This window comes from Doryrhamphus excisus, chromosome 2, assembly GCF_030265055.1.
Source record: "Doryrhamphus excisus isolate RoL2022-K1 chromosome 2, RoL_Dexc_1.0, whole genome shotgun sequence".
NCBI classification, from domain to species: domain Eukaryota; kingdom Metazoa; phylum Chordata; class Actinopteri; order Syngnathiformes; family Syngnathidae; genus Doryrhamphus; species Doryrhamphus excisus.
In genome coordinates, this window is record NC_080467.1 from 31271337 (window position 1) to 31297408 (window position 26072).

Genomic DNA, 26072 nt, shown 5'->3' on the forward strand with positions numbered 1-26072 from the left:
TAATTTATTTATTTTTAAAAAAAATTTAAAAAATATTTTATGTATTTTTTAAATATTTTATTTATTTTTTTTAAGGATTGCTTGCTTTTTGTTGTCGTGGTTAATTCCGGAGATTATAATAAAAAAAAGAATAATGTCGCATCCTTCCTGCATCGACTTTCCACTCTACACTCACTCTATTTTTTCTCCATTGAATTCAAAGAAAATGCTGTATCAACAATAATGCCGGCAGAGACGAACGGTCTGTCGAAGAAGTAACAGATAAATCACACGAAGCAGGCAGTTGGTAAGCTTCCGCAGGAAGCTCGTGATCACGCGGCGTGCTCTGCTTTGCTCGTAGGTGATCATCCACGTCTCCGGGATAAAAGACAAATCCCTGCGAAGCCGCAGATATTTCTCTAGGATGTTCTGTACGGGGTGCAAATAAAACAATAAAACAACGGAGAGCTGGTCTGAGCCGAGGAAATCCCAAACAGACAATCACAGCCGGGGGGGGGGGAATTGAGAAACACTCTGGTTCCTCTCTCTCTCTCGGGAGTCATCATCGTGTCCTTGAGCACTCGGCTTCAACGGAGCTGTTAAGTACCTGACATTTGATGGCTGCGGCCGTGCGGGTGGGGGGGCGTCGCCACAAAGCGGGCCCGCATGGGACGCGAACGTCGAGCCGAACTGAGAAACAAATTCTCCTTTCCCGCTTACCGGAATGCAGAGAATAAGCGATGGCGGCGTTGCTGCCGATATCGCCGTCCAGGGCCTTCACCCGTACGACCTCGGAACCCGAGGGAGCCAGGTTGGAGATGGTGGCCTGGTAGCGGGGGCTGAGGAACGCGGGCGCGTGGTCGTTACAGTCCTCCACGTGAACGATCACTTTCACAAAATTCCTTTTTACTGGGATTTCCTGGTCGCGCACCTGAATGCAACATCATAAGAAGTGGGGAAAATAATCATTAGATCCACGACTGAGTTTGGGGTAGTAACACAAAAACTAAAATTTCTTAAAATGTTTAAAAAGTTAAAAATGTGAATGGCATGATATTATAAACATGTTTTTTTTAGGAATACCTGGAATATCATTCCGAAGATATTTCAAGAAAACAACCTGACCGGGTCATTTTTGACCCACTTATGGAAGGTTGGGGTAGTAACACAAAAACTAAAATTTCTTAAAATGTTTAAAAAGTTAAAAATGTGAATGGCATGATATTATAAACATGTTTTTTTTAGGAATACCTGGAATATCATTCCGAAGATATTTCAAGAAAACAACCTGACCGGGTCATTTTTGACCCACTTATGGAAGGTTGGGGTAGTAACACAAAAACTAAAATTTCTTAAAATTTATAAAAGTTAAGTTTAAAATGGTGTGATAGCAAAAACATGTTTTTTTAGGAATACCTGGAATATGAAATTATGAAAAATTTTCAAGAAAACAACCTGACCGGGTCATTTTTGACCCACTTATGGAAGGTTGGGGTAGTAACACAAAAACTAAAATTTCTTAAAATGTAGAAAACTTAAGTTAAAAATGGTATCATAGCAAAAACATGTTTTTTTTTTTAGGAATACCTGGAATATGAAATGATGAAAAATTTTCAAGAAAACAACCTGACCGAGTCACTTTTGACCCACTTGGTTGGGGTAGTAACACAAAAACTAAAATTTCTTAAAATGTATAAAAGGTAAGTTAAAAATGTGAATGGCATGATATTAAAAACATGTTTTTTGAGAAATACCTGGAATATGAAATGATAAAAAAAATTCATTATGAAGATATTTCAAGAAAACAACCTGACCGGGTCATTTTTGACCCACTTATGGAAGGTTGGGGTAGTAACACAAAAACTAAAATTTCTTAAAATGTATAAAAGGTAAGTTAAAAATGGTATGATAGCAAAAACATGTTTTTTTTTAGGAATACCTGGAATATGAAATTATGAAAAATTTTCAAGAAAACAACCTGACCGAGTCATTTTTGACCCACTTATGGAAGGTTGGGGTAGTAACACAAAAACTAAAATTTCTTAAAATATATAAAAGGTAAGTTAAAAATGGTATGATAGCAAAAACATGTTTTTTTTTAGGAATACCTGGAATATGAAATTATGAAAAATGTTCAAGAAAACAACCTGACCGAGTCATTTTTGACCCACTTATGGAAGGTTGGGGTAGTAACACAAACACTAAAATTTCTTAAAATTCATAAAAGTTAAAAATGTGAATGCCATGATATTAAAAATGTTTTTTTAGGAATACCTGGAATATGAAACGATAAAAAATTTTCATTACAAAGATATTTCAAGAAAACAACCTGACCGGGTCATTTTTGACCCACTTATAGAAGGTTGGGGTAGTAACACAAAAACAAAAATTTATTAAAATTTATAAAAGGTAAGTTAAAAATGGTATGATAGCAAAAACATGTTTTTTTTAGGAATACCTGGAATATGAAATTATGAAAATTTTTCAAGAAAACAACCTGACCGAGTCATTTTTGACCCACTTATGGAAGGTTGGGGTAGTAACACAAAAACTAAAATTTCTTAAAATGTATAAAAGCCAAGTTAAAAATGTGAATGGCATGATATTACAAACATGTTTTTTTAGGAATACCTAGAATATGAAATTATGAAAAATTTTCATTACAAAAATATTTCAGGAAACCAACCTTGACAGGTCATTTTTGACCCACTTATGGAAGGTTGGGGTAGTAACACAAAAACTAAAATTTCTTAAAATTTATAAAAGCTAAGTTTAAAACATGAAAAGCATGATATTAAAAACATGTTTTTTAGGAATACCTGGAATATGAAATGATGAAAAATTTTCATTACGAAGATATTTCAAGAAAACAACCTGACCGGGTCATTTTTGACTCGACTCTTTTAGGAGTAATTTATGTGTTTCATGGACATATAACTGATCTATTCCACTATAGTACTTAATAATCCTCATTGACATACTACATACTAGAAATCCATCGTTACCATGACGATGAGCGTGTGTACAGATATGGTCTCGTAGTCCAGCTCTTCCGTCGTCACCAAGATGGCGCTTTTTGGGTCCAAGTGGAACAACTTGGTGCTTTGAGGGTGAAGGCTGCTGTGGATGGAGAACACCAACTTGCTGTTGGCGTCGGCGTCCTCCGCCGCCAACTGAAGGACATCCTTCCACGGCGAGGTGTCCTCGGGGACCCTCACCTTCAATATACACACATAAAAAAAATGTTAAATTACTTTAAAATCATATTTCATGCTAATTTTTTTTGTTTGATAGTCACATGACAGCCATGTCAAAATATTTCCTATAGGTCACATAAGGACTTAAGTCCTCTTACGGGTAAAAAGTCATTTTGTAGTCAACAAAGCCAATAATGAATGTGCTAATATGACAACAAACTGTGCCCTTTTTTTGTTAAATGAGGCTCATTGTTGTGTTAAATTGTGCGTAATAATTACAGAAAATGTTTTCAGGGCAGGAAATTGTCTAGTCGGAATAACAACTGAAAGAAATAAAAGGTTGTCAATTACTGGAACTTGTTATTGTTATGCTACGCTATAATTTAGTTGAGCGGTTGAGACATGGCAGCAGGAGCGTTCAAGTAGGCGGTCGGAATTACAAAAGGAATATCGAAGATTGGCCGCGGGAAAACCTGGTTGTGGACTATCCGGCTGCATTCCTTAGCTCCATTATATATATATATATATATATATATATATATATATATATATATATATATATATATATTAATTACAGTGAAATATAATTTTTTGTTATTAATTCATTCCAAAGGGTCCATTTAAAAATGTTTCAATACTGCTTTTCTACCAAGACACAATATAAGTACACTACCGCTGAAAATTTTGGGATCACTTGCAATTTTTTTTTTCCAAAGAAAAAATTTTCATGCATTTTACAAACATTTTTTTTTCATTTCAGAAATATTTTTATCCATTTCACAAAAATTAAAAATGAATCAGATGATTTTCAAAGAATGATCTACATTACACTATGAAAATGAAATGAAGGTCTGTATAGTATATAAAAATAATAATAATAATAATATATATATATTATATTTTTAAAATATAAATCTATATATTATATATTTTTTAATATTTTGTAATATATATTATATATATTTAAATATTTTTTTAATATATATTATATATAAAGAAGGATCTATGAAAAAAGTGTGACTTATAGTCTGGAAAATACAGTACATATATATATATTTTAAATAAATATATATATTTTAATATTTATATTATATATTTAAAAAAATAAAATATTAAAAAATATTTTAAAATTATATATTTTTTAATATATATTATATATAAAGAAGATCTATGAAAAAAAGTGCAAATTATAGTCCGGAAAATACAGTACATATATATATATATATACATATATATATATTTTTAAATATATATATATATATTTTTAAATATATAAATTATATTTTTTAAAATATATATATTTTTTTAAATATTTTTTTATATCATCTAAAAATCTAAACTAAAACTAAAATCTCTTACCATGCTGTTAACTACTCCCTTCAGAGAGCAGCACAAACTGGGTCTAACAAGGACACAAAAACGCTGCACAAATATCTGAGAGTGTGTAGTTTAAGACAAAGACGCCTCACAGGTCGTCACCTGGCAGCTGCACTAAATAGTAGCCGGACTACTAGTCTCAGACTGGACAAAAACATTCCCAAGTCATCCCAAACTTTGTAGCGGTAGTGTTGTAAATCCAATGAAAGCGTTCCGACATCCATTTTGGTATTAAATGTGCTTGCATTGTTTGATCCCTTGCTAAGATGTTGTTGAACATAATGAAACGACTCACTTCCTGGTGAATCGCTGACTCTAAAACTTCCCATTTTCCAGTTTTATCAGTTTTCAGCCTCGGCTAGCGGCTGGTTTTAAGGCCATCCATCTGCTTCCAGGCAGCTTTCCCAAAACCACTTCAGGTTTCTTTCACTTTGTATTTACAGGAAACCTCTAATCCTGTGTAGTACCTCCAATTTATTCCCAGATATTGGAAAAGGAGAGCAATCCCACACACACACACACACCTCATAAAGGGGCTTGAGAAAGACAGGCCGATGCTCGTTGATGTCCAGCACTCGGATGTAAGCCTGCGTTTGGGAACACACACACACAAAAAAAAGGAATGGTTAGAAATGAAATCCAATATGGAGGCCGGCGCACACGCAGCCGAGATGGAACGTTATCCGACATCACAGTGGCAGATTATTTTCACCCTGACTCAGCGGTGCCATGAATCAAACCGCATCGGCGGAGTCAGGAAGCTCGTGGTTCTTCCCGCCTCCTTTAACGCGAGTTTGGACTCAAAACCCAAAGAAGTGTGACGGAAACAAAACAGAACATGAATGTGGCATGCGTATCGCTTCCTATTTATGGAATTTCATTGTATGGAATTTGGAATGGTGGAGGTTTGTATTATGATATTTTGAAATGCAATGTTTTGTGTTGTTATTTTATGCTATCACATTTCATGCTATAGCTATAGCTAACGATATTTTGTGTTATAGCAGTTGCCGCATTTCGAGTTACGGCATTTCGACTACTGAAATCTGGAATTGCTGCATTCCGAGTTCCAGCGGTTTTTGGTTATGGTTGTTTGTGTTATGGAATTTTGAGTTACGACAAGTTGCGTTGCAAAATTCTGAGTTCATGAAGAAAATTCCAGCTCGTGGAATTTTGAGTCACATCAAATTCAGAAAAATCCAGCTCATGGAATTTTGAGTCACATCAAATTGCATTGCAAAATTCCAAGTTCATTGATTTTCTGAAATTCGGAAAATTCCAGCTCATGGAATTTTGAGTTAGATCAAGTTGCGTTGCAACATTCTGAGTTCATGGACCTTCTGAAATTCTGAAAATTCCAGCTCATGGAATTTTGAGTTACATCAAATTGCGTTGCAAAATTCTGAGTTCATGGATTTTCTGAAATTCTGAAAATTCCAGCTCATGGAATTTTGAGTTACATCAAGTTGCGTTGCAAAATTCTGTGTTAATAGAATTTCTGAAAATTCTGAAAATTCCATCTCATGGAATTTTGTGTTACATCAAATTGCGTTGCAAAATTCTGAGTTCATGGATCTTCTGAAATTCTGAAAATTCCATCTCATGGAATTTTGAGTTACATCAAATTGCGTTGCAAAATTCTGAGTTCATGGATTTTCTGAAAATTCCAGCTCATGGAATTTCGAGTTACTTCAAGTTGCGTTGCAAAATTCCGAGTTCATGGATTTTCTAAAATTCAGAAAATTCTAGGTCATGGAATTTTGAGTTACATCAAGTTGCAATGCAAAATTCCGAGTTCATGGATTTTCTGAAATTCAGAAAATTCCATCTTATGGAATTTTGAGTTACATCAAATTGCGTTGCAAAATTCCAAGTTCATGGATTTTCTGAAATTCAGAAAATTCCAGCTCATGGAATTTTGAGTTACATCAAATTGCGTTGCAAAATTCTGAGTTCATAGATTTTCTGAAATTCTGAAAATTCCAGTTCATGGAATTTTGAGTTACATCAAATTGCGTTGCAAAATTCTGAGTTCATGGATTTTCTGAAATTCTGAAAATTCCAGTTCATGGAGTTTTCAAAATTTCAGAAAATTCGGAAAATTCCAGCTCATGGAATTTTGAGTTACATCAAATTGCGTCACAAAATTCTGAGTTGTCACCATTTTTGTAACGCCCTTTTGTGTTACACCGTTTCATGTTATGGCGTCTCAAGTTACGACATTTCGAGTTATGATGTTTTAAGTTGCAACATTTTGGCGGCGGACGAGTGGTTAGCGCGCAGGCCTCACAGCTAGGAGACCCGCGTTCGATTCCAACCTCGGCCATCTCTGTGTGGAGTTTGCATGTTTTCTCCGGGTACTCCGGTTTCCTCCCACATTCCAAAAAAAAAAACATGCTAGGTTAATTAGCGACTCCAAATTGTCCATAGGTATGAATGTGAGTGTGAATGGTTGTTTGTCTATATGTGCCCTGTGATTGGCTGGCTGGCCACCAGTCCAGGGTGTACCCCGCTGGGATAGGCTCTAGCTCCACCTCCTGTACTCCGAATACGTATGAGAACTAACCTGCACGGTGGCGCTGTGGTGGCCATCGGTGACCTGCACCGTCAAGTTGTAGTTGGAGCGCCGGGCGGCGTCCAGGCGGCGGGCGATGTAGATGGTTCCGGAGTTCCTCTGGATGTCAAAGTCTTTTTCCTCATCACCGCCTGAGGGAGGCAGGCGACATGTTCAGGGAAGCTCTGAACAACGAGTTATGCCATTTCGTGTTACATATATAATAATTGGACTGGAATTCTTTGGGAAATGAGTAATTATTGATATTATTATTCACTGATTTGATGTGTGGCAGATTATTTTCACCCTGACTCAGCGGTGCCATGAATCAAACCGCATCAACGGAGTCAGGAAGCTTGTGGTTCTTCCCGCCTTCTTTAACGCGAGTTTGGACTCAAAACCCAAAGAAGTGTGACGGGAACAAAACAGAACATGAATGTGGCATGCGCTTCGCTTCCCTTTTATGGAATTTCATTGTATGGAATTTGGAGTGGTGAAGGTTTGTTATTTTGTGCTATCCCGTTTCATGCTATAGCTTATCGTAAAAAAACGATATTTTGTGTTATAGCAGTTGCCGCATTTCGAATTACGGCATTTCGACTAATTAAATCTGGAATTGCTGCATTCCGAGTTCCAGCGTTTTTTGGTTATGGTTGTTTGTGTTATGGAATTTTGAGTTACAACAAGTTGCGTTGCAAAATTCCGAGTTCATGGATTTTCTGAAATTCTGAAAATTCCAGCTCGTGGAATTTTGAGTCACATCAAATTACGTTGCAACATTCTGAGTTCATGGATTTTCTGAAATTCTGAAAATTCCAGCTCATGGAATTTTGAGTTACATCAAATTGCTTTGCAAAATTCCGAGTTCATGGATTTTCTGAAATTCTGAAAATTCCAGCTCGTGGAATTTTGAGTTACATCAAATTACGTTGCAACATTCTGAGTTCATGGATTTTCTGAAATTCTGAAAATTCCAGCTCATGGAATTTTGAGTTACATCAAATTGCTTTGCAAAATTCCAAGTTCATGGATTTTCTGAAATTCTGAAAATTCCAGCTCGTGGAATTTTGAGTTACATCAAATTACGTTGCAACATTCTGAGTTCATGGATTTTCTGAAATTCTGAAAATTCCAACTCATGGAATTTTGAGTTACATCAAGTTGCGTTGCAAAATTCTGTGTTAATAGAATTTCAGAAAATTCTGAAAATTCCAGTTGATGGAATTTTGTGTCACATCAAATTGCGTTGCAAAATTCTGAGTTCATGGATCTTCTGAAATTCGGAAAATTCCAGCTAATGGAATTTTGAGTTACATCAAATTGCGTTGCAAAATTCTGAGTTCATGGATTTTCTGAAAATTCCATCTCATGGAATTTTGAGTTACATCAAATTGCGTTGCAAAATTCTGAGTTCATGGATTTTCTGAAATTCTGAAAATTCCAGCTCGTGGAATTTTGAGTTACATCAAATTACGTTGCAACATTCTGAGTTCATGGATTTTCTGAAATTCTGAAAATTCCAGCTCATGGAATTTTGAGTTACATCAAGTTGCGTTGCAAAATTCTGTGTTAATAGAATTTCAGAAAATTCTGAAAATTCCAGTTGATGGAATTTTGTGTCACATCAAATTGCGTTGCAAAATTCTGAGTTCATGGATCTTCTGAAATTCGGAAAATTCCAGCTAATGGAATTTTGAGTTACATCAAATTGCGTTGCAAAATTCTGAGTTCATGGATTTTCTGAAAATTCCATCTCATGGAATTTTGAGTTACATCAAATTGCGTTGCAACATTCTGAGTTCATGGATTTTCTGAAATTCGGAAAATTCCAGCTCATGGAATTTTGAGTTACATCAAATTACGTTGCAACATTCTGAGTTCATGGATTTTCTGAAATTCTGAAAATTCCAGCTCATGGAATTTTGAGTTACATCAAGTTGCGTTGCAAAATTCTGTGTTAATAGAATTTCAGAAAATTCTGAAAATTCCAGTTGATGGAATTTTGTGTTACATCAAATTGCGTTGCAAAATTCTGAGTTCATGGATCTTCTGAAATTCGGAAAATTCCAGCTAATGGAATTTTGAGTTACATCAAATTGCGTTGCAAAATTCTGAGTTCATGGATTTTCTGAAAATTCCATCTCATGGAATTTTGAGTTACATCAAATTGCGTTGCAAAATTCTGAGTTCATGGATTTTCTGAAATTCTGAAAATTCCAGCTCATGGAATTTTGAGTTACATCAAATTGCTTTGCAAAATTCCAAGTTCATGGATTTTCTGAAATTCTGAAAATTCCAGCTCGTGGAATTTTGAGTTACATCAAATTACGTTGCAACATTCTGAGTTCATGGATTTTCTGAAATTCTGAAAATTCCAGCTCATGGAATTTTGAGTTACATCAAGTTGCGTTGCAAAATTCTGTGTTAATAGAATTTCAGAAAATTCTGAAAATTCCAGTTGATGGAATTTTGTGTTACATCAAATTGCGTTGCAAAATTCTGAGTTCATGGATCTTCTGAAATTCGGAAAATTCCAGCTAATGGAATTTTGAGTTACATCAAATTGCGTTGCAAAATTCTGAGTTCATGGATTTTCTGAAAATTCCATATCATGGAATTTTGAGTTACATCAAATTGCGTTGCAAAATTCTGAGTTCATGGATTTTCTGAAATTCTGAAAATTCCAGCTCGTGGAATTTTGAGTTACATCAAATTACGTTGCAACATTCTGAGTTCATGGATTTTCTGAAATTCTGAAAATTCCAGCTCATGGAATTTTGAGTTACATCAAATTACGTTGCAACATTCTGAGTTCATGGATTTTCTGAAATTCTGAAAATTCCAGCTCATGGAATTTTGAGTTACATCAAATTGCTTTGCAAAATTCCAAGTTCATGGATTTTCTGAAATTCTGAAAATTCCAGCTCGTGGAATTTTGAGTTACATCAAATTACGTTGCAACATTCTGAGTTCATGGATTTTCTGAAATTCTGAAAATTCCAGCTCGTGGAATTTTGAGTTACATCAAGTTGCGTTGCAAAATTCTGTGTTAATAGAATTTCAGAAAATTCTGAAAATTCCAGTTGATGGAATTTTGTGTTACATCAAATTGCGTTGCAAAATTCTGAGTTCATGGATCTTCTGAAATTCGGAAAATTCCAGCTAATGGAATTTTGAGTTACATCAAATTGCGTTGCAAAATTCTGAGTTCATGGATTTTCTGAAAATTCCATATCATGGAATTTTGAGTTACATCAAATTGCGTTGCAAAATTCTGAGTTCATGGATTTTCTGAAATTCTGAAAATTCCAGCTCGTGGAATTTTGAGTTACATCAAATTACGTTGCAACATTCTGAGTTCATGGATTTTCTGAAATTCTGAAAATTCCAGCTCATGGAATTTTGAGTTACATCAAATTACGTTGCAACATTCTGAGTTCATGGATTTTCTGAAATTCTGAAAATTCCAGCTCATGGAATTTTGAGTTACATCAAATTGCTTTGCAAAATTCCAAGTTCATGGATTTTCTGAAATTCTGAAAATTCCAGCTCGTGGAATTTTGAGTTACATCAAATTACGTTGCAACATTCTGAGTTCATGGATTTTCTGAAATTCTGAAAATTCCAGCTCGTGGAATTTTGAGTTACATCAAGTTGCGTTGCAAAATTCTGTGTTAATAGAATTTCAGAAAATTCTGAAAATTCCAGTTGATGGAATTTTGTGTTACATCAAATTGCGTTGCAAAATTCTGAGTTCATGGATCTTCTGAAATTCGGAAAATTCCAGCTAATGGAATTTTGAGTTACATCAAATTGCGTTGCAAAATTCTGAGTTCATGGATTTTCTGAAATTCTGAAAATTCCAGCTCGTGGAATTTTGAGTTACATCAAATTACGTTGCAACATTCTGAGTTCATGGATTTTCTGAAATTCTGAAAATTCCAGCATGTTCAGGGAAGCTCTGAACAACGAGTTATGTCATTTCGTGTTGCGTTCATAATAATTGGACTGGAATTCTTTGTGAAATGAGTAATTATTGATATTATTATTCACTGATTTGATGTGTGTTATGATATGTTATATGTCTGTTCTGTCGTCATGGCGACACAACGGATGCTTTCTAGTTGTGAAAATGAAAAGTGACCCCCGGTGCAAATGTTCTTCTGAACAAAAAAACACGCCTGCAGCCATGTTCTACACGCCCCGCCTCTCCCCCCCTCACACATGCATGTTTCATTAATCACTTTGACCGCCAGTTTGTTTGTTTTCTCTTGCAAACATTTGTCTTTTCCTTCCTACTGCTCTTCCCTCTTCCTCTCTGCCTCCATTTTTTTTTTCTTTCGGAACGCCACGCCTGCTCATCCAGATGGTGTTTATTAAGACGTCCGCCATCGGTTGTCCATCTTCTGTTCTAAACGTGCATTCTCACAAACGCTCGACGCTTCCTGATCAATAAACCATCGAGTCCGCTTCTGTCGGTTCCGCCTTAACGAATAAAGCGAAAGACCGCAGTCTTTAATTGATTTACATTCACTCCCCGGGAATCGACTTCCTGTTGAGACGCACGTCGGGAAGCCTTTCAGCGACAGCGGGATTGCTCACAAGGGGTGGGGGGGGGGGGGGGGGTAACACCGACGACTCTTCCAACGGGCGCTAATGCTAATGATTTAGTCTTTAGTCATTTACGCGGTCAAGGTTGTCAAGGTTGCGGGTTCTATTCCCTTCCCTCAGGAGCTGGCAATGCAAAAATAACGTCAAGGTTAATGTTTGCGAAGGAAAAAAAACAGCCACGCTGCCCGGGAACAAAAGAGAGATTCATGCAGGAGTTGAACTTATCTCTGCCGACGTTCTTCGGAATATTTATGTGGGTCAGGGTCAGGGAGGCGGGATGCGCTGCACGTTGAACAGACCACCCTTGTCTTGGGTCGGATGGATGCACATGGCCAAATATCATATAATACGTACATCTATACATTCTATGCATCATAAAAATATTATCTCCTGGATAAAATAATTTTTTTGGAATATTTTTGGTCTCCTGGTGTCGCGCTAGCTAGCCGTCCACACTTCTCGCCTATGCAGTACCGATTTAATAAACTTAGACTTTCTGTTTTGCACAAACATTAACTATGCCTCGGTTTCAAACATGGCAACTTGAGACAGTCATGATAGACCAAAGGTGGGCAACCTACGGCCCGGGGGCCACAACCGGTACGCCAAGTGTTTGAAAACGGCCCGCTCATTCTGAACCAAAGTATTTCGTTACAAGGTGGCATCATGGCTCGAGACAACATTTTCATGGTTTAGCTGTTTTATCAATTTCATTATTTCATTTTGTCATTAATAATAAAATGATAATAATAATAATAAATTGTTTTAATATTATTACTAATACAAATTATTATTATTATTGTATTATTATTATTATGTGTTTGTGTGCCTTTTTTCAGGAACACTTTGTAAACAACAGACCACATCAAATAACGACATTGATTTTTTTTTCTATTATTTTTTTAATTTATTTTTATTATTATTATTTTATTATTATTATTGTGTGCTTGTGTGCCTTTTTTCAGGAGCACTTTGTAAAGAACAGACCACATCAAATAACACAATTTTTAAATTATTATTATTATTATTATTATTATTATTATTATTATTATTATTATTATTATTATTATTATTATTATTATGATTATGATTATGATTATGATGGTGATGATGATGATGGTGATGATGATGATGATGATTATTATTATTATTATTATTATGTGCTTGTGTGCTTTTTTCAGGAGCACTTTGTAAACAAATCAAATAACAAAATTTATAAAATATTATTATGATTATTATGATTATTATGATTATTATGATTATTATGATTATGATTATGATTATGATTATTATTATTATTATTATTATTATTATTATTATTATTATTATTATTATTATTATTATTATTATTATTATTATTATATTGTATTATTATTATTATTATTATTATTATTATTATTATGTGCTTGTGTGCTTTTTTCAGGAGTACTTTGTAAACAAATCAAATTAAAATATTATTATTATTATTATATTTTATTGTTATTATTATTATGTGCTTGTGTGCTTCTTTCAGGAGCACTTTGTAAACAACAGACCACATCAAATAACAACGTTGATAAATTATTATTCTTATTAATATGATGATGATGATGATTATTATTATTATTATTATTAATGGTTGTTTGTCTATATGTGCCCTGTGATTGGCTGGCCACCAGTCCAGGGTGTACCCCGCCTCTCACCCCGAAGACAGCTGGGATAGGCTCCAGCACCCCCGCAACCTTCATGAGGATAAGCGGTAGAAAATAAATGAATGAATTATTATTATTATTAATACACTTTACATGATTCCAGGTGGACTGTTACGTGTCAAATATAGAGTCCCCCCCGTCCCCCCATCAATTTTGTTCCCGCCAAGGTTTTTCCACAGAGTTCCACAGGATGCCATGTTGACCTTTGGCCCAGTTTGACACCAAACATGGCGTCCGCCCATCGGGAGCGTCAGCATGGCCCGCACTTCCATTTCTTGTTGCATTGTCTGTTGCTTTTTTCGCAAGACAGAACTCATGGAATTCTGTATTCGTCTCCGGGAGTTAACCCGGAAAAGAGTCGTAAAAGAGCAGTGATAATCATCTGCGTGTGATGCTGGAGCGGAGCGCGGCGGAGCGTCGGGAAGAAGAACACTCGATCATATCAGGAAGAAGAGTGGAGTCCGCTGACACAACAAGACTGGGATGAGTTCTACGCTGATAAGAACCAGTACGGAAGCAATTCCGGTCGGGAAGTGAGTCGGAAAATAGAGCATCACATTTCGATATTCCTTTTTTTTTCCACATTTCGATATTCCTAATACAGAAATGACGTATTTTTTCGGGAAGTAAATTTGGCAAACAAAGAGCAGCAGCCTGAGCACACGCCGGCATTCCCGGCGGGAAGCGGCAAAGCGTCGCTTCATGCCTTTCACATTCCCAAAGTCAGAAAGTGAATTTCCACATCAACTAATAAACCTTTGGACTCTTTGAGGCCTCCTTCTAATGTTGCGGATGGTGAAAAGCCGAAGCGCAGGGTGCGCCGGCAAAGGGAAGGGGAATGTAAAAAGGCCGGTCATCCCGCCTGTGGTCATCTGGCAGGTGATGAGAGGCGGAATGCTGCTGATTTATCCTCGCTGATAGGGAACGCCCTGCTGACACCGCGACCCCTTTCTCCTCCTCCTCCTCCTCTTCATCCTCCTCATCCATCACAGTGGAAGCACTTAGGACCAGATCATCGCATATCATAACACTCATCTATCACTCTTTTCTCGACCTGCACTTTTACCTTTCTGGCATTTGTATCAAGTACCGTATTTTCCGGAATATAAGTCACACTTTTTTTCATAGGTTGGCTGTTCCTGCGACTTATACTCCAGAGCGACTTATATGTAAATTTATATTCCGTATTTTCCGAACTATAAGTCGCAATTTTTTTCCTAGGTTGGCTGTTCCAGTGACTTATACTCCAGAGCGATTTATATTCCGTATTTTCCGGACTATAAGTTGCACTTTTTTTCATAGGTTGGCTGTTCCTGCGACTTATACTCCAGAGTGACTTATATGTACATTTATATACCGAATTTTTTGGATTATAAGTCGTAATTTTTTTCATAAATTGGCTGTTCCTGCGACTTATATGTAAATTTATATACCGTATTTTCTGGAGTATAAGTCACTCTTTTTTTCATAGGTTGGCTGTTACTGCGACTTATACTGCAGAGCGACTTATATGTACATTTATATACCAAATTTTCCGGATTATAAATCGTAATTTTTTTCATAAATTGGCTGTTCCTGCGACTTATACTCCAGAGCGACTTATATGTACATTTATATACCAAATTTTCCGGATTATAAATCGTAATTTTTTTCATAAATTGGCTGTTCCTGCGACTTATATGTAAATTTATATACCGTATTTTCCGGAATATAAGTTGCAATTTTTTTCATAGGTTGGCTGTTACTGCGACTTATACTCCAGAGCGACTTATATGTACAGTTATATACCGAATTTTCCGGATTATAAGTCGTATTTTTTTTCATAGGTTGGCTGTTCCTGCGACTTATACTCCAGAGCGAATTATATGTAAATTTATATACCGAATTTTCCGGATTATAAGTCGCAATTTTTTTCATTTTCCGGAATATAAGTCGCAATTTTTTTCATAGGTTGGCTGTTCCTGTGACTTATACTTCAGAGTGACTTATGTTTTTTTCTTCCTAATTATGCATTTTTGGCCTTGTGCGACTTATACTCCGGGGTGACTTATAGTCCAGAAAATACGGCTATTTTTTGGCCATTTTTTCAATGCTATATGATTACATTTTTGCCATTGTTTTTTTATATTAATGACTTTTTGGCATTTTTTTCTAATACTGATTCTGATAATTTTTTGATAACTATCACTTAAAAAATTTTTTTTTTTCCTATTACCAATTATATTTTGTCATTTTTTCATTATACTGATGACCTTTTTTTGCTTTTCAAAATAAAATCTACATCAAAGGAGGAGCTGGTTGATGATGTCAAGGGAGTTGGGAGCACAGTCAGCAGTCCTCACCTGTGATGTGGAACCACCTCAGCCGATACGTCTCCGTCATGATGATGCCCACCATGTGCGTCACAGGCTCCGTCTCCATAACGGCGAAAGTAAAATGGGGCTCCTCGAAGGTGATGGGGTCCGCGGAGGGAGGCGGAGGCTCCACCCACTCGATGTCCAGCCTGGCCGTGGACGACTGCGATGGGCTGCCCTGATCCGTAGCTTTTATCTGGAAAGTCACATGAGACTCGTTCAGTGTTTGTCTCATCTTGAACAAAATGTAGGATTCTGTAACTGTTACATTTGTTCCTGCTTTCCTAATATAATTTAAGTTTTTTTTATTAATTTTTAAATTGTAATTTTAATTTTTTTATTCAAAATATTTCTTAATTGGGGTAATGGTAATGGTTTAATTTCATTTGAACGTGCATCAGATTACAATTGAATGCATCCCATAATCAGTTCCCAGTTCCACATGTCCAAAAGGAGTAGGAAGAAGCAAAGCTTATTAAATCCTACCCCTCCATCTGGTACTTTTACAATCAGTAACTGTTACATTTGTTCACTTCCTGCTTTCCTAATATTGTTTAAGTTTTTTTATTAATTTTAATTTTAATTTTTACAATCGGGCGGCACGGTGGTCTAGGGGTTAGCGCGCAGACCTCACAGCTAGGAGACTAGGGTTCAATCCCACCCTCGGGCATCTCTGTGTGGAGTTTGCATGTTCTCCCCGTGCATGCGTGGGGTTTTCTCCGGGTACTCCGGTTTCCTCCCACATTCCAAAAAGATGCTAGGTTAATTAGCGACTCCAAATTGTCCACAGGTATGAATGTGAGTGTGAATGGTTGTTTGTCTATATGTGCCCTGTGATTGGCTGGCGACCAGTCCAGGGTGTACCCCGCCTTACGCCCGAAGACAGCTGGGATAGGCTCCAGCACCCCCCGCGACCCTCGTGAGGAAGCGGTAGAAAATGAATGAATGAATTTTTACAATCAGTAACTGTTGCATTTGTTCACTTCCTGCTTTCCGAATATAGTTTAAGTTTTTTTTATTAATTTTTATTTTAATTTTTACAATCACTAACTGTTACATTTTTTCACTTCCTGCTTTCCTAATATAGTTTAAGTATTTTTTTAATTAATTTTAATTTTTATAATCAGTAACTGTTACATTTGTTCACTTCCTGCTTTCCTAATATAGTTTAAGTTTTTTTTATTAATTTTAACTTTAATTTTTACAGTGAGTAACTGTTACATTTGTTCACTTCCTGCTTTCCTAAGCTAGTTTCAGTTTTTTTTTTTATTAATTTTAATTTTAATTTTTACAATCAGTAACTGTTACATTTGTTCACTTCCTGCGTTCCTAATATGTTTAAGTTTTTTTTTATTAATTTTAATTCTAATTTTTACAATCAGTAACTGTTACATTTGTTCACTTACTGCTTTCCTAATATAGTTTAAGTTTTTTTATTAATTTTAATTTTAATTTTTACAATCAGTAACTGTTACATTTGTTCACTTACTGCTTTCCTAATATAGTTTAAGTTTTTTATTAATTTTAATTTTAATTTTTACAATCAGTAACTGTTACATTTGTTCACTTCCTGCTTTCCTAATATAGTTTAAGTTTTTTTTTATTAATTTTAATTTTTACAAACCGTAACTGTTACATTTGTTCACTTCCTGCTTTCCTAACATAATTTAATCTTTTTAACTTTTAACTATTAAACTATTAATATTCATTTATTTAATTTTTATTTATTTTTTTTTGTCACGTACCGAAGTACGAGATCCTGTTTGAGCATATTTATTCAAGACCAATATTCATTATTTTTTTACATTTTTTTTTGTCCGATATAACATGATTAAATTTTTATGGTCTCGTTTTAAGGGCATTTTTATGCCATGAAAAAATACTCACTGACACGACTCTATCCATACAGACCGACTCTATGTATAGGTGGCTATTTAATAATGAACGGGGTTACCCAACTTTAGCTAACAGGCTAATAACAATAGCAAGTCGAATGAAAGAGGCTGTTGATCCATGGAGAAGTTTCACCTGTCCCTGCTATTGAAATACTCCACTACTAATTCACAGCAGAACCGCAGCCGCTTTAAATATTTATAGCCTCATTACAAAGTCATTGTGGCGCCGAATCGGGAGGCGCATTGTGATAGTTTCCCTCGATTGGTGAGAAGGGGGGGGGTAAAAAAAAAAAACTACCTTTTTTCCGTCATTGGCGACTTTTTAATGACATTTTATTTTTTTTTTACCGAGCAGAGGATCGTGTTGTTTGATGTCACAGCGAATCCTGCAGCGTTTTTTTTTTTTATGCTGCAAATTTATTTTTTTTCCTCCCCCCCACTCGTTTTTCCACAAAGACCAAAGATGAAAAGAAGTGAAATAGTATGCTAGTCCGAGGGCGGCTTTGAGAACCAGTCATTTTAACTCTTTAGCCAACTTTGAGTCGACTTAATAAATCTGATTATTGTAATAAAATGTAGAAATGCACCAATGGAAGAAACCAAATTTTAACCCCCCCCCCCGTAATATAACGTCAAAAGTACCGTAAGAATGGTGTAGTTCCCAGGCCAGAAATCACCCCACGACGTCACCACTCCGGTCAACGAGTCAACATCGAATCTGTCGTCCTGCCCGTCTTGTAATTTATAAGCGACTTGGGCGTTGGAACCATCGTCGTCGTCCTCGGCGACCATTCTGCAGACTTCTCGCATCCCGGCTGCGTGACGCTGAGCGGGTAATTTAACGTGGAAGAGTTTGTCGGTAAATTTTGGCCGGTTGTCGTTGTCGTCCAGGACGCTGATGACCACGGTGGCGGTGGACCGCAATGGCGGAGAGCCGTTGTCTGAAACGATGACCTGTGGGTTGAACAAAGTGATGAATATTGATGTATAAATATCGTTTTAGATGGCGGGATAACGCCTTCACTGTGGTTGCCTGCACGAAACCTCAGGGCATCTCGTCATTGTAACATTACACGTTTGATTCAACGCAACAAGGTGTCATGGACGCATCATCTTCAATACCAACGACTTTTACAGCTTTTTGGGGTACAGACTGATTACTTTTGGAAATCATTTTATTTCTATACCAATACCGATGACAGTTTTGTCATTTTTTTCCCCATTCCGATTTTTTATTTTTTATTTTTATTTTTTTATTTTTATTTTTATTTTTATTTTTATTTTTATTTTTATTTTTATTTTTATTTTTATTTTTATTTTTATTTTTATTTTTATTTTTATTTTTATTTTTATTTTTATTTTTATTTATTGTTATTATTAGTTATTGTTATTATTATTATTATTTAACTTTTTTTCAATACCAGTCACTATTTTGGCAGATACTGATTACATTATTATTTATTATTATGTATTATTTATTATTATTTTATTACTTTTTTCAATATCAGTGACTATTCTGGCAGATACTGATTACGTTATTATTTATTATTTATCATTATTCATTATTTATCATTTTTAATTGTTATTGTTAGTTATTATTATCATTATTTTTTAAACTGTTTTTGAATGCCAGTGACTATTTTGGCAGATACTGATTACATTATTATTTATTATTTATTATTATGTATTATTTATTATTATTTTATAACTTTTTCAATACCAGTGACTATTTTGGCAGATACTGATTACGTTATTATTTATTATTATTTATTATTTATCATTATTCATTATTTATCATTTTTTATTGTTATTGTTAGTTATTATTAACATTATTTTTTTTTAACTGTTTTTCAATGCCAGTGACTATTTTGGCAGATACTGATTACATTATTATTTATTATTATGTATTATTTATTATTATTTAATTACTTTTTTTCAATACCAGTGACTATTTTGGCAGATACTGATTACAGTATTATTTATTATAATTTTATTACTTTTTTTCAATATCAGTGACTGTTTTGGCAAAGATACTGATTACATTAAAAAATATTTTTTCAATATTGACATCTTTGTTTTTGACAATGATGACTTTTTTTGGCAAAAGATTATTTAAATTATTATTATTATTTTAAATAAATTATTATTTTTTAAATAATAATGACTTGTTTGGATTTTATTCCCAGTTCCGATACAGATTTTTTTTTCCACAATATTGACATGACACTGGCATTTTTTGCGATATTTTTTTTTTTGCATATTTTATTTTTTTTACTATTACCAATTACTTTTTTTTTTTTTTTTTCAATACGGATACCATTGACTTTTTGCTACCGATGCTATTTACTTTCTTTCTATACCAATATGATCATTTTTTTTCTGATTACTTGCTTTTTCTTCCATGCTAATGCTAATTCTTTAATGTTCAATAGCAACACTGAATACATATTTTCCATTAGTTTGGATGTTGGTTCTTTTTGGCCATTTTTATGGCAATAAAACACAACAAGTTTCATGTCTCACCTCAATGCTGTGTTCAGGTTTGTCCTCACGATCCAACGCTGCAAGAGTGCTGATAACACCTACACACACACACACACACACACACAGAATTAACACTGATGTTATGTGTGCTAAGCTAATTATCCCTCAACAAAAACACTGCTTGTGTTATTGTAGGTGTGTTTATGTTTTGTGTGTGTCCCATAGACTTGATTACAGCTACACAAACACATGATAGCTGTGTGTGTGTGTTGTTCTTAAATGCATGACGAAATGTCGATGAAAACCGGACATTGTCCACCATCAGTTTTACATCATGTTTGTGAAATGGATAAAAATTTTGTGAAATGCATGAAAATGTGTTTTTCTTTGGAAAACACTCTCAGATTTGTCTTCTTGCACAGTTGTGTAGAGTTTTTCTGTCCTCGTTAGACCCAGTTTGTGCTGCTCTCTGAAGGGAGTAGTTAACAGCATGGTAAGAGATTTTAGTTTTAGTTTTAGATTTTTAGATGGCTTTTCTAATCATCTATTATCCTTATAAAATGATGAACTTGGATTAGCAGCCATACCAGGAGATTGATGCAGAGGACTGACAGTTGTTGATAGTAGGCCTCTATGCAAAAATGTACATCCTTCTTTCAAAATCATATCATTCATTTTCATTGTTTGGGAATTGGATAAAAATGTTTGCGAAGTGGAAAAAAAAATTGTTTATGAAATGCATGAATTTTTTTTTCTTGGAAAACTATTTTTTTGTCGCGGCTGCACGGTGGTGGAGTGGTTACCATGTAGGCCTCACAGCTAGGAAACACAAGTTCAATTCCCCCTCGGCCATTTGTATAAAAATGTTAGTGAAATGCATGAAAATGTGTTTTTCTTTGGAAAACACTGTCTTCTTGCAGAGTTGTGCAGCGTTTTTGTGTCCTTGTTAGACCCAGTTTGTGCTGCTCTCTGAAGGGAGTAGTTAACAGCATGGTAAGAGATTTTAGTTTTAGTTTTAATTAATCTATTATCCTTTTTAAATGATGAACTTGGATTAGCAGCCATACCAGGAGATTGATGCAGAGGACTGACAGTTGTTGATAGTAGGCCTCTATGCTAAAATGTACATCCTTCTTTCAAAATCATATCATTCATTTTCATTGTTTGGGAAATGGATAAAAATGTTCGAGAAATGGAAAAAAAATTGTTCGCAAAATCCACGAAAATTTGTTTTTCTTTGGAAAACACACTCTCAGATATTTGTGCAGCGTTTTTGTGTCCTTGTTAGACCCAGTTTGTGCTGCTCTCTGAAGGGAGTAGTTAACAGCATGGTAAGAGATTTTAGTTTTAGTTTAGATTTTTAATTCTCATTCATTTTCATTGTTTGTGAAATGGAAAAAAATTGTTCGCAAAATGCATGAATTTTTTTTTTTCTTTGGAAAACAACGAAATTTGCAAGTGATCCCAAACTTTTGAGCGGTAGTGTTGATGCAGTACTTTGCCAAGAAAACCGAATACTACGGAACAATGTCGTAAGCAGAATATATCAAAGTGATATCACTTTCTATGTCACACTAATATTTTTACACAATTACTCAGTTTTCGTACCCCCAAATTTTGGTGTGATAATTTTTGCCAAAATATTTGTTTATCTTATTGTTCTGTGGAAGTGATACTTTGTCATTTCCATTTAGCGACACTGACACAAACACGTCCCGTCTTAAAAAAAACCAAAACTTTCCAGCTTAATTTTCAGCTTAATCAGTTTGTGAAATGGAAAAAAAAAATTTTTTAAATGCATGAAAAAAAATTTTTTTTTTTGGGAAACTAAGAAATTTGCAAGCAAGAAACAGGAAGCGTCCATCTGTGATGTCATCAGCGTGTGACTCTCGAAAATGTGACCATGAAACATATTTCATATTTTTCTAATGATAGTTTGACAGCAATTCAAGCTAATATTGAGGCTACTTTCACTGAAGACGTGATCACGTGATCACACTGTGGGGGGCGGGGGGGACGCGGGGGTTGTGAACTGAGACCCCGCTGAGTCCTGTCAGACTCTTTTCCAGCAAAGCAAACAACCCCCCCTCGTCATTAGGACAGGTGGGGCACATTAGAAAGTGTGTTTTAGTCATTAGCGGCAGACGCGAGAATCATCCTCAAGTCAGCGCCTGCTTTCACCCGGTCAGTGAACGCCTCGTGAAGGTAAACAGATTTGTCTGGCATGTCGGGACCGTTGTGTTCCTTTGTCTCGCCCCCCCCCCCCTTTTTTTAGACGGCGTGGTCAACATCATATTCTGTTGTTTTAACACAACTTCTCTGAATTGGTGGATTATTTCCAGTCTTTTATTGAGTGATTATGATTCGTGATTTATTAGTGGAATGAGACAATTCTTGGGGGAAGAGATGTTAGGTCATTGTCACATTGCCCGGGGTCAGCGGTTCATTCGCATCACAAAAAGAACTTCCAAATTTGTTTTGTTTTGTTTTGTTTTATTTAGTTTAGTTTAGTTTAGTTTAGTTTAGTTTAGTTTAGTTTAGTTTAGTTTTGTTTTGTTTTGTTTTGTTTTGTTTTGTTTTGTTTTGTTTTGTTTTGTTTTGTTTTGTTTTGTTTTGTTTTGTTTTGTTTTGTTTACTTTAGTTTACTTTACTTTACTTTACTTTACTTTACTTTACTTTACTTTAGTTTTTTGTTTTGTTTTGTTTTGTTTTGTTGTATTTAGTTTAGTTTAGTTTAGTTTTGTTGTATTTAGTTTAGTTTAGTTTAGTTTTGTTGTATTTAGTTTTTTAGTTTTGTTTATTTTAGTTTAGTTTTGTTTACTTTAGTTTACTTTACTTTACTTTAGTTTTTTGTTTTGTTTTGTTGTATTTAGTTTTTTAGTTTAGTTTATTTTAGTTTAGTTTTGTTTACTTTAGTTTACTTTACTTTACTTTAGTTTTGTTTACTTTAGTTTACTTTACTTTACTTTAGTTTTTTGTTTAGTTTAGTTTAGTTTAGTTTAGTTTAGTTTAGTTTAGTTTAGTTTAGTTTAGTTTAGTTTAGTTTAGTTTAGTTTAGTTTAGTTTAGTTTAGTTTAATTTAGTTTTGTTTTGTTTAGTTTTGTTGTATTTAGTTTTTTAGTTTAGTTTATTTTATTTTAGTTTAGTTTTGTTTACTTTAGTTTACTTTACTTTACTTTAGTTTTTTGTTTTGTTTTGTTTTGTTGTATTTAGTTTAATTTAGTTTAGTTTAGTTTAGTTGTATTTAGTTTAGTTTTGTTTCATTTTGTTTTTTTGTTGTGTTTAGTTTAGTTTAGTTTTGTTGTATTTAGTTTAGTTTATTTTAGTTTAGTTTTGTTTACTTTAGTTTACTTTGCTTTACTTTAGTTTACTTTACTTTAGTTTACTTTAGTTTACTTTAGTTTACTTTAGTTTACTTTAGTTTACTTTAGTTTCTTTTTTTATAACTATTTTCTGATGGCCACAGTTTAACCCTGGAACAGATGATTTCTACATCCCTTAATTGTGACGTCATAGCATCATAGCTACCAGATCAGAGGTTGACATTATTCCTACGTAGCATCAGTACCGACGATCAAGAAGACTTTGAAACGCAGTAACTGTTACATGTTGCCAGATGTCTCGCTCATGGAAACCACGGTTACGTAAACGACAAACACGGTTTGGCGTCCCACGGCGACGTGCAGCGAGCGATACAAATGAAATGTTTCCTGCTTGTGGCATTTTTGGACTCGAAAAAAAATCATCTCGGGGGGGCTGTCGAGGCTTGAACGCTTTGATAGTTGAACATTAGCGATGAGGACGGTTACGTCATCACCGGGAATGGGCGGGAATACGATCACATGTTGACTTTTGTTTAATTCCCACGAAGAGCTCGGATTTTGTCACTGAGACGTTAGCATTGTTAGCATTGTAACATTTTGACCAAATAATTTATATATTGTTGTTTAGAAAAATGTCACTGCTCTTTCAGCACCCCCGTCCCCCCGTCCCCGTCCCCCCCCCTGTGCTGGCCTGAGGGTGTGGACAAACAGCCCAGCTATGTGGAAGATAATCAACGCTTGTAGCGACACGCAGGGATCATCGCAGCTCATGTTGCGTTCATTCGGCGGAAACTTCAAAGTCCATCATGGCCGCCGTGTTCTCCTCCAGTCTGACGACAGCGCGAGGCAACGAGAGGGTCTGAGCTTCTGTAATTTATTTTTTTTTTTTTGTCACTTTTTGTTTGCTAACAGCGCAATCAGGCGAGTTCAAACCATTCAAGCCCAAAAAAAAAAGTTCTCTTTTGAGTTTGACACACCTTTTTCTCCACTAAGCTTCCTTTGCTCAGACTTGCAGACTCGAACCGAGTGGGCAAACAGTCCACTTATTCAACTTATTTGTCTTATATTATATAATCACATTTTTACAGGAATGTTTTCATTTTTGTTGTTTTTTTTTCAGTTTACTTTCATTTTCCATGAAATGAAAAGGCTTAAGGGTTAAGCTGCTGTGTACAAAACCCCCACTCTGCTTTGAATCCAATGTGCTAACTTGATGTTGCGCTGTGGCGCAGTTGAATAAAGCAAACAGATGACAAAAGGCATATTTTTATATGCTTTTATATAAAAAATATCATAGCTTAAAAATGTTGTCTATGCTTGAAAAATTTCCGGTAGCCATGCCGTGAAACAACATTTGTTCACTTCCTGCTTTCCTCATATAATTTAAGTTTTTTTAATTAATTTTTTAAAATATTTTTTAAAATAATTTTTAATAAAATTTTCATTTTTATTTTAATTTTAAGCTGAATAAAACAAACGGATGACAAAGGGAATTTTTTTATGCTTTTATAAAAATATCATAGCTTAAAAACGTTGTCCATGCTTAAAAGATTTCCAGTAGCCATGCCGTGAAACAACATTTGTTCACTTCCTGCTTTCCTAATATAATTGAAGTTTTTTTATTAATTTTTTAATAATTTCAATTTAAATTTTAAGCTGAATAAAGCAAACAGATGACAAAAGGCATATTTTTCTATACTTTTATAAAAAAAAATATCATAGCTTAAAAAAATTTAATTTTAAGCTGAATAAAGCAAACGGATGACAAAAGGCATATTTTTTATGCTTTTATAAAAAAAAATATCATAGCTTAAAAATGTCATCTATGCTTGAAAAATTTCCAGTAGCCATGCCGTGAAACAACATTTGTTCACTTCCTGCTTTCCTAATATAATTTCAAAAATTTTTATTAATTAATTTTTTAATCATTTTAATTTAAATTTTAAGCTGGATAAAGCCAACGGATGACAAAAGGCATTTTTTCATGCTTTTATAAAAAAATATCACAGTTTAATTTTTTTTTAATTTTAAGCTGAATAAAGCAAATGGATGACAAAAGGCATATTTTTATGCTTTTATAAAAAAAATCATAGCTTAAAAAAATTTAATTTTAAGATGAATAAAGCAAACGGATGACAAAAGGCATATTTTTTATGCTTTTATAAAAAATATCATAGCTTAAAAATGTCGTCTATGCTTGAAAAATTTCCAGTAGCCATGCCGTGAAACAACATTTGTTCACTTCCTGCTTTCCTAATATAATTTAAGTTTTTTTTAATACATTTTTGAATAATTTTAATTTAAATTTTTAGCTGAATAAAGCAAACGGATGACAAAAGGCATATTTTTTATGCTTTTATAAAAAAATATCATAGCTTAAAAACATTGTCCATGCTTGAAAGATTTCCAGTAGCCATGCCGTGAAACAACATTTGTTCACTTCCTGCTTTCCTAATATATTTAAGTTTTTTTAATAAATTTTTGAATAATTTTAATTTTAATTTTTAGCTGAATAAAGCAAACGTATGACAAAAGGCATATTTTTTATGCTTTTATAAAAAAAATCATAGCTTAAAAATGTCATCAAAGCTTGAAAAATTTCCAATA

The 26072-nt window shown here is 34.4% G+C and overlaps 1 protein-coding gene across 2 annotated transcripts in view; it reads right to left on the reverse strand.

Moving 5' to 3' along the window:
- Nucleotides 1-26072, reverse strand: part of fat2 (FAT atypical cadherin 2) — a 112701-nt gene that overhangs the window by 63739 nt on the left and 22890 nt on the right. For both annotated transcript variants that reach the window (XR_009120410.1, XM_058058907.1), the window contains exons 4-10: nucleotides 20182-20240; nucleotides 18301-18612; nucleotides 15752-15959; nucleotides 7120-7259; nucleotides 5078-5140; nucleotides 2985-3197; nucleotides 700-910 (exon numbers count right to left, since the gene is read on the reverse strand). Coding sequence is in view for 1 of the 2 variants with exons in the window: in XM_058058907.1 (XP_057914890.1) it covers nucleotides 700-910; nucleotides 2985-3197; nucleotides 5078-5140; nucleotides 7120-7259; nucleotides 15752-15959; nucleotides 18301-18612; nucleotides 20182-20240 (1206 nt within the window). In the remaining variant the exon portion in view is untranslated. The remainder of the gene's footprint in view (nucleotides 1-699; nucleotides 911-2984; nucleotides 3198-5077; nucleotides 5141-7119; nucleotides 7260-15751; nucleotides 15960-18300; nucleotides 18613-20181; nucleotides 20241-26072) is intronic.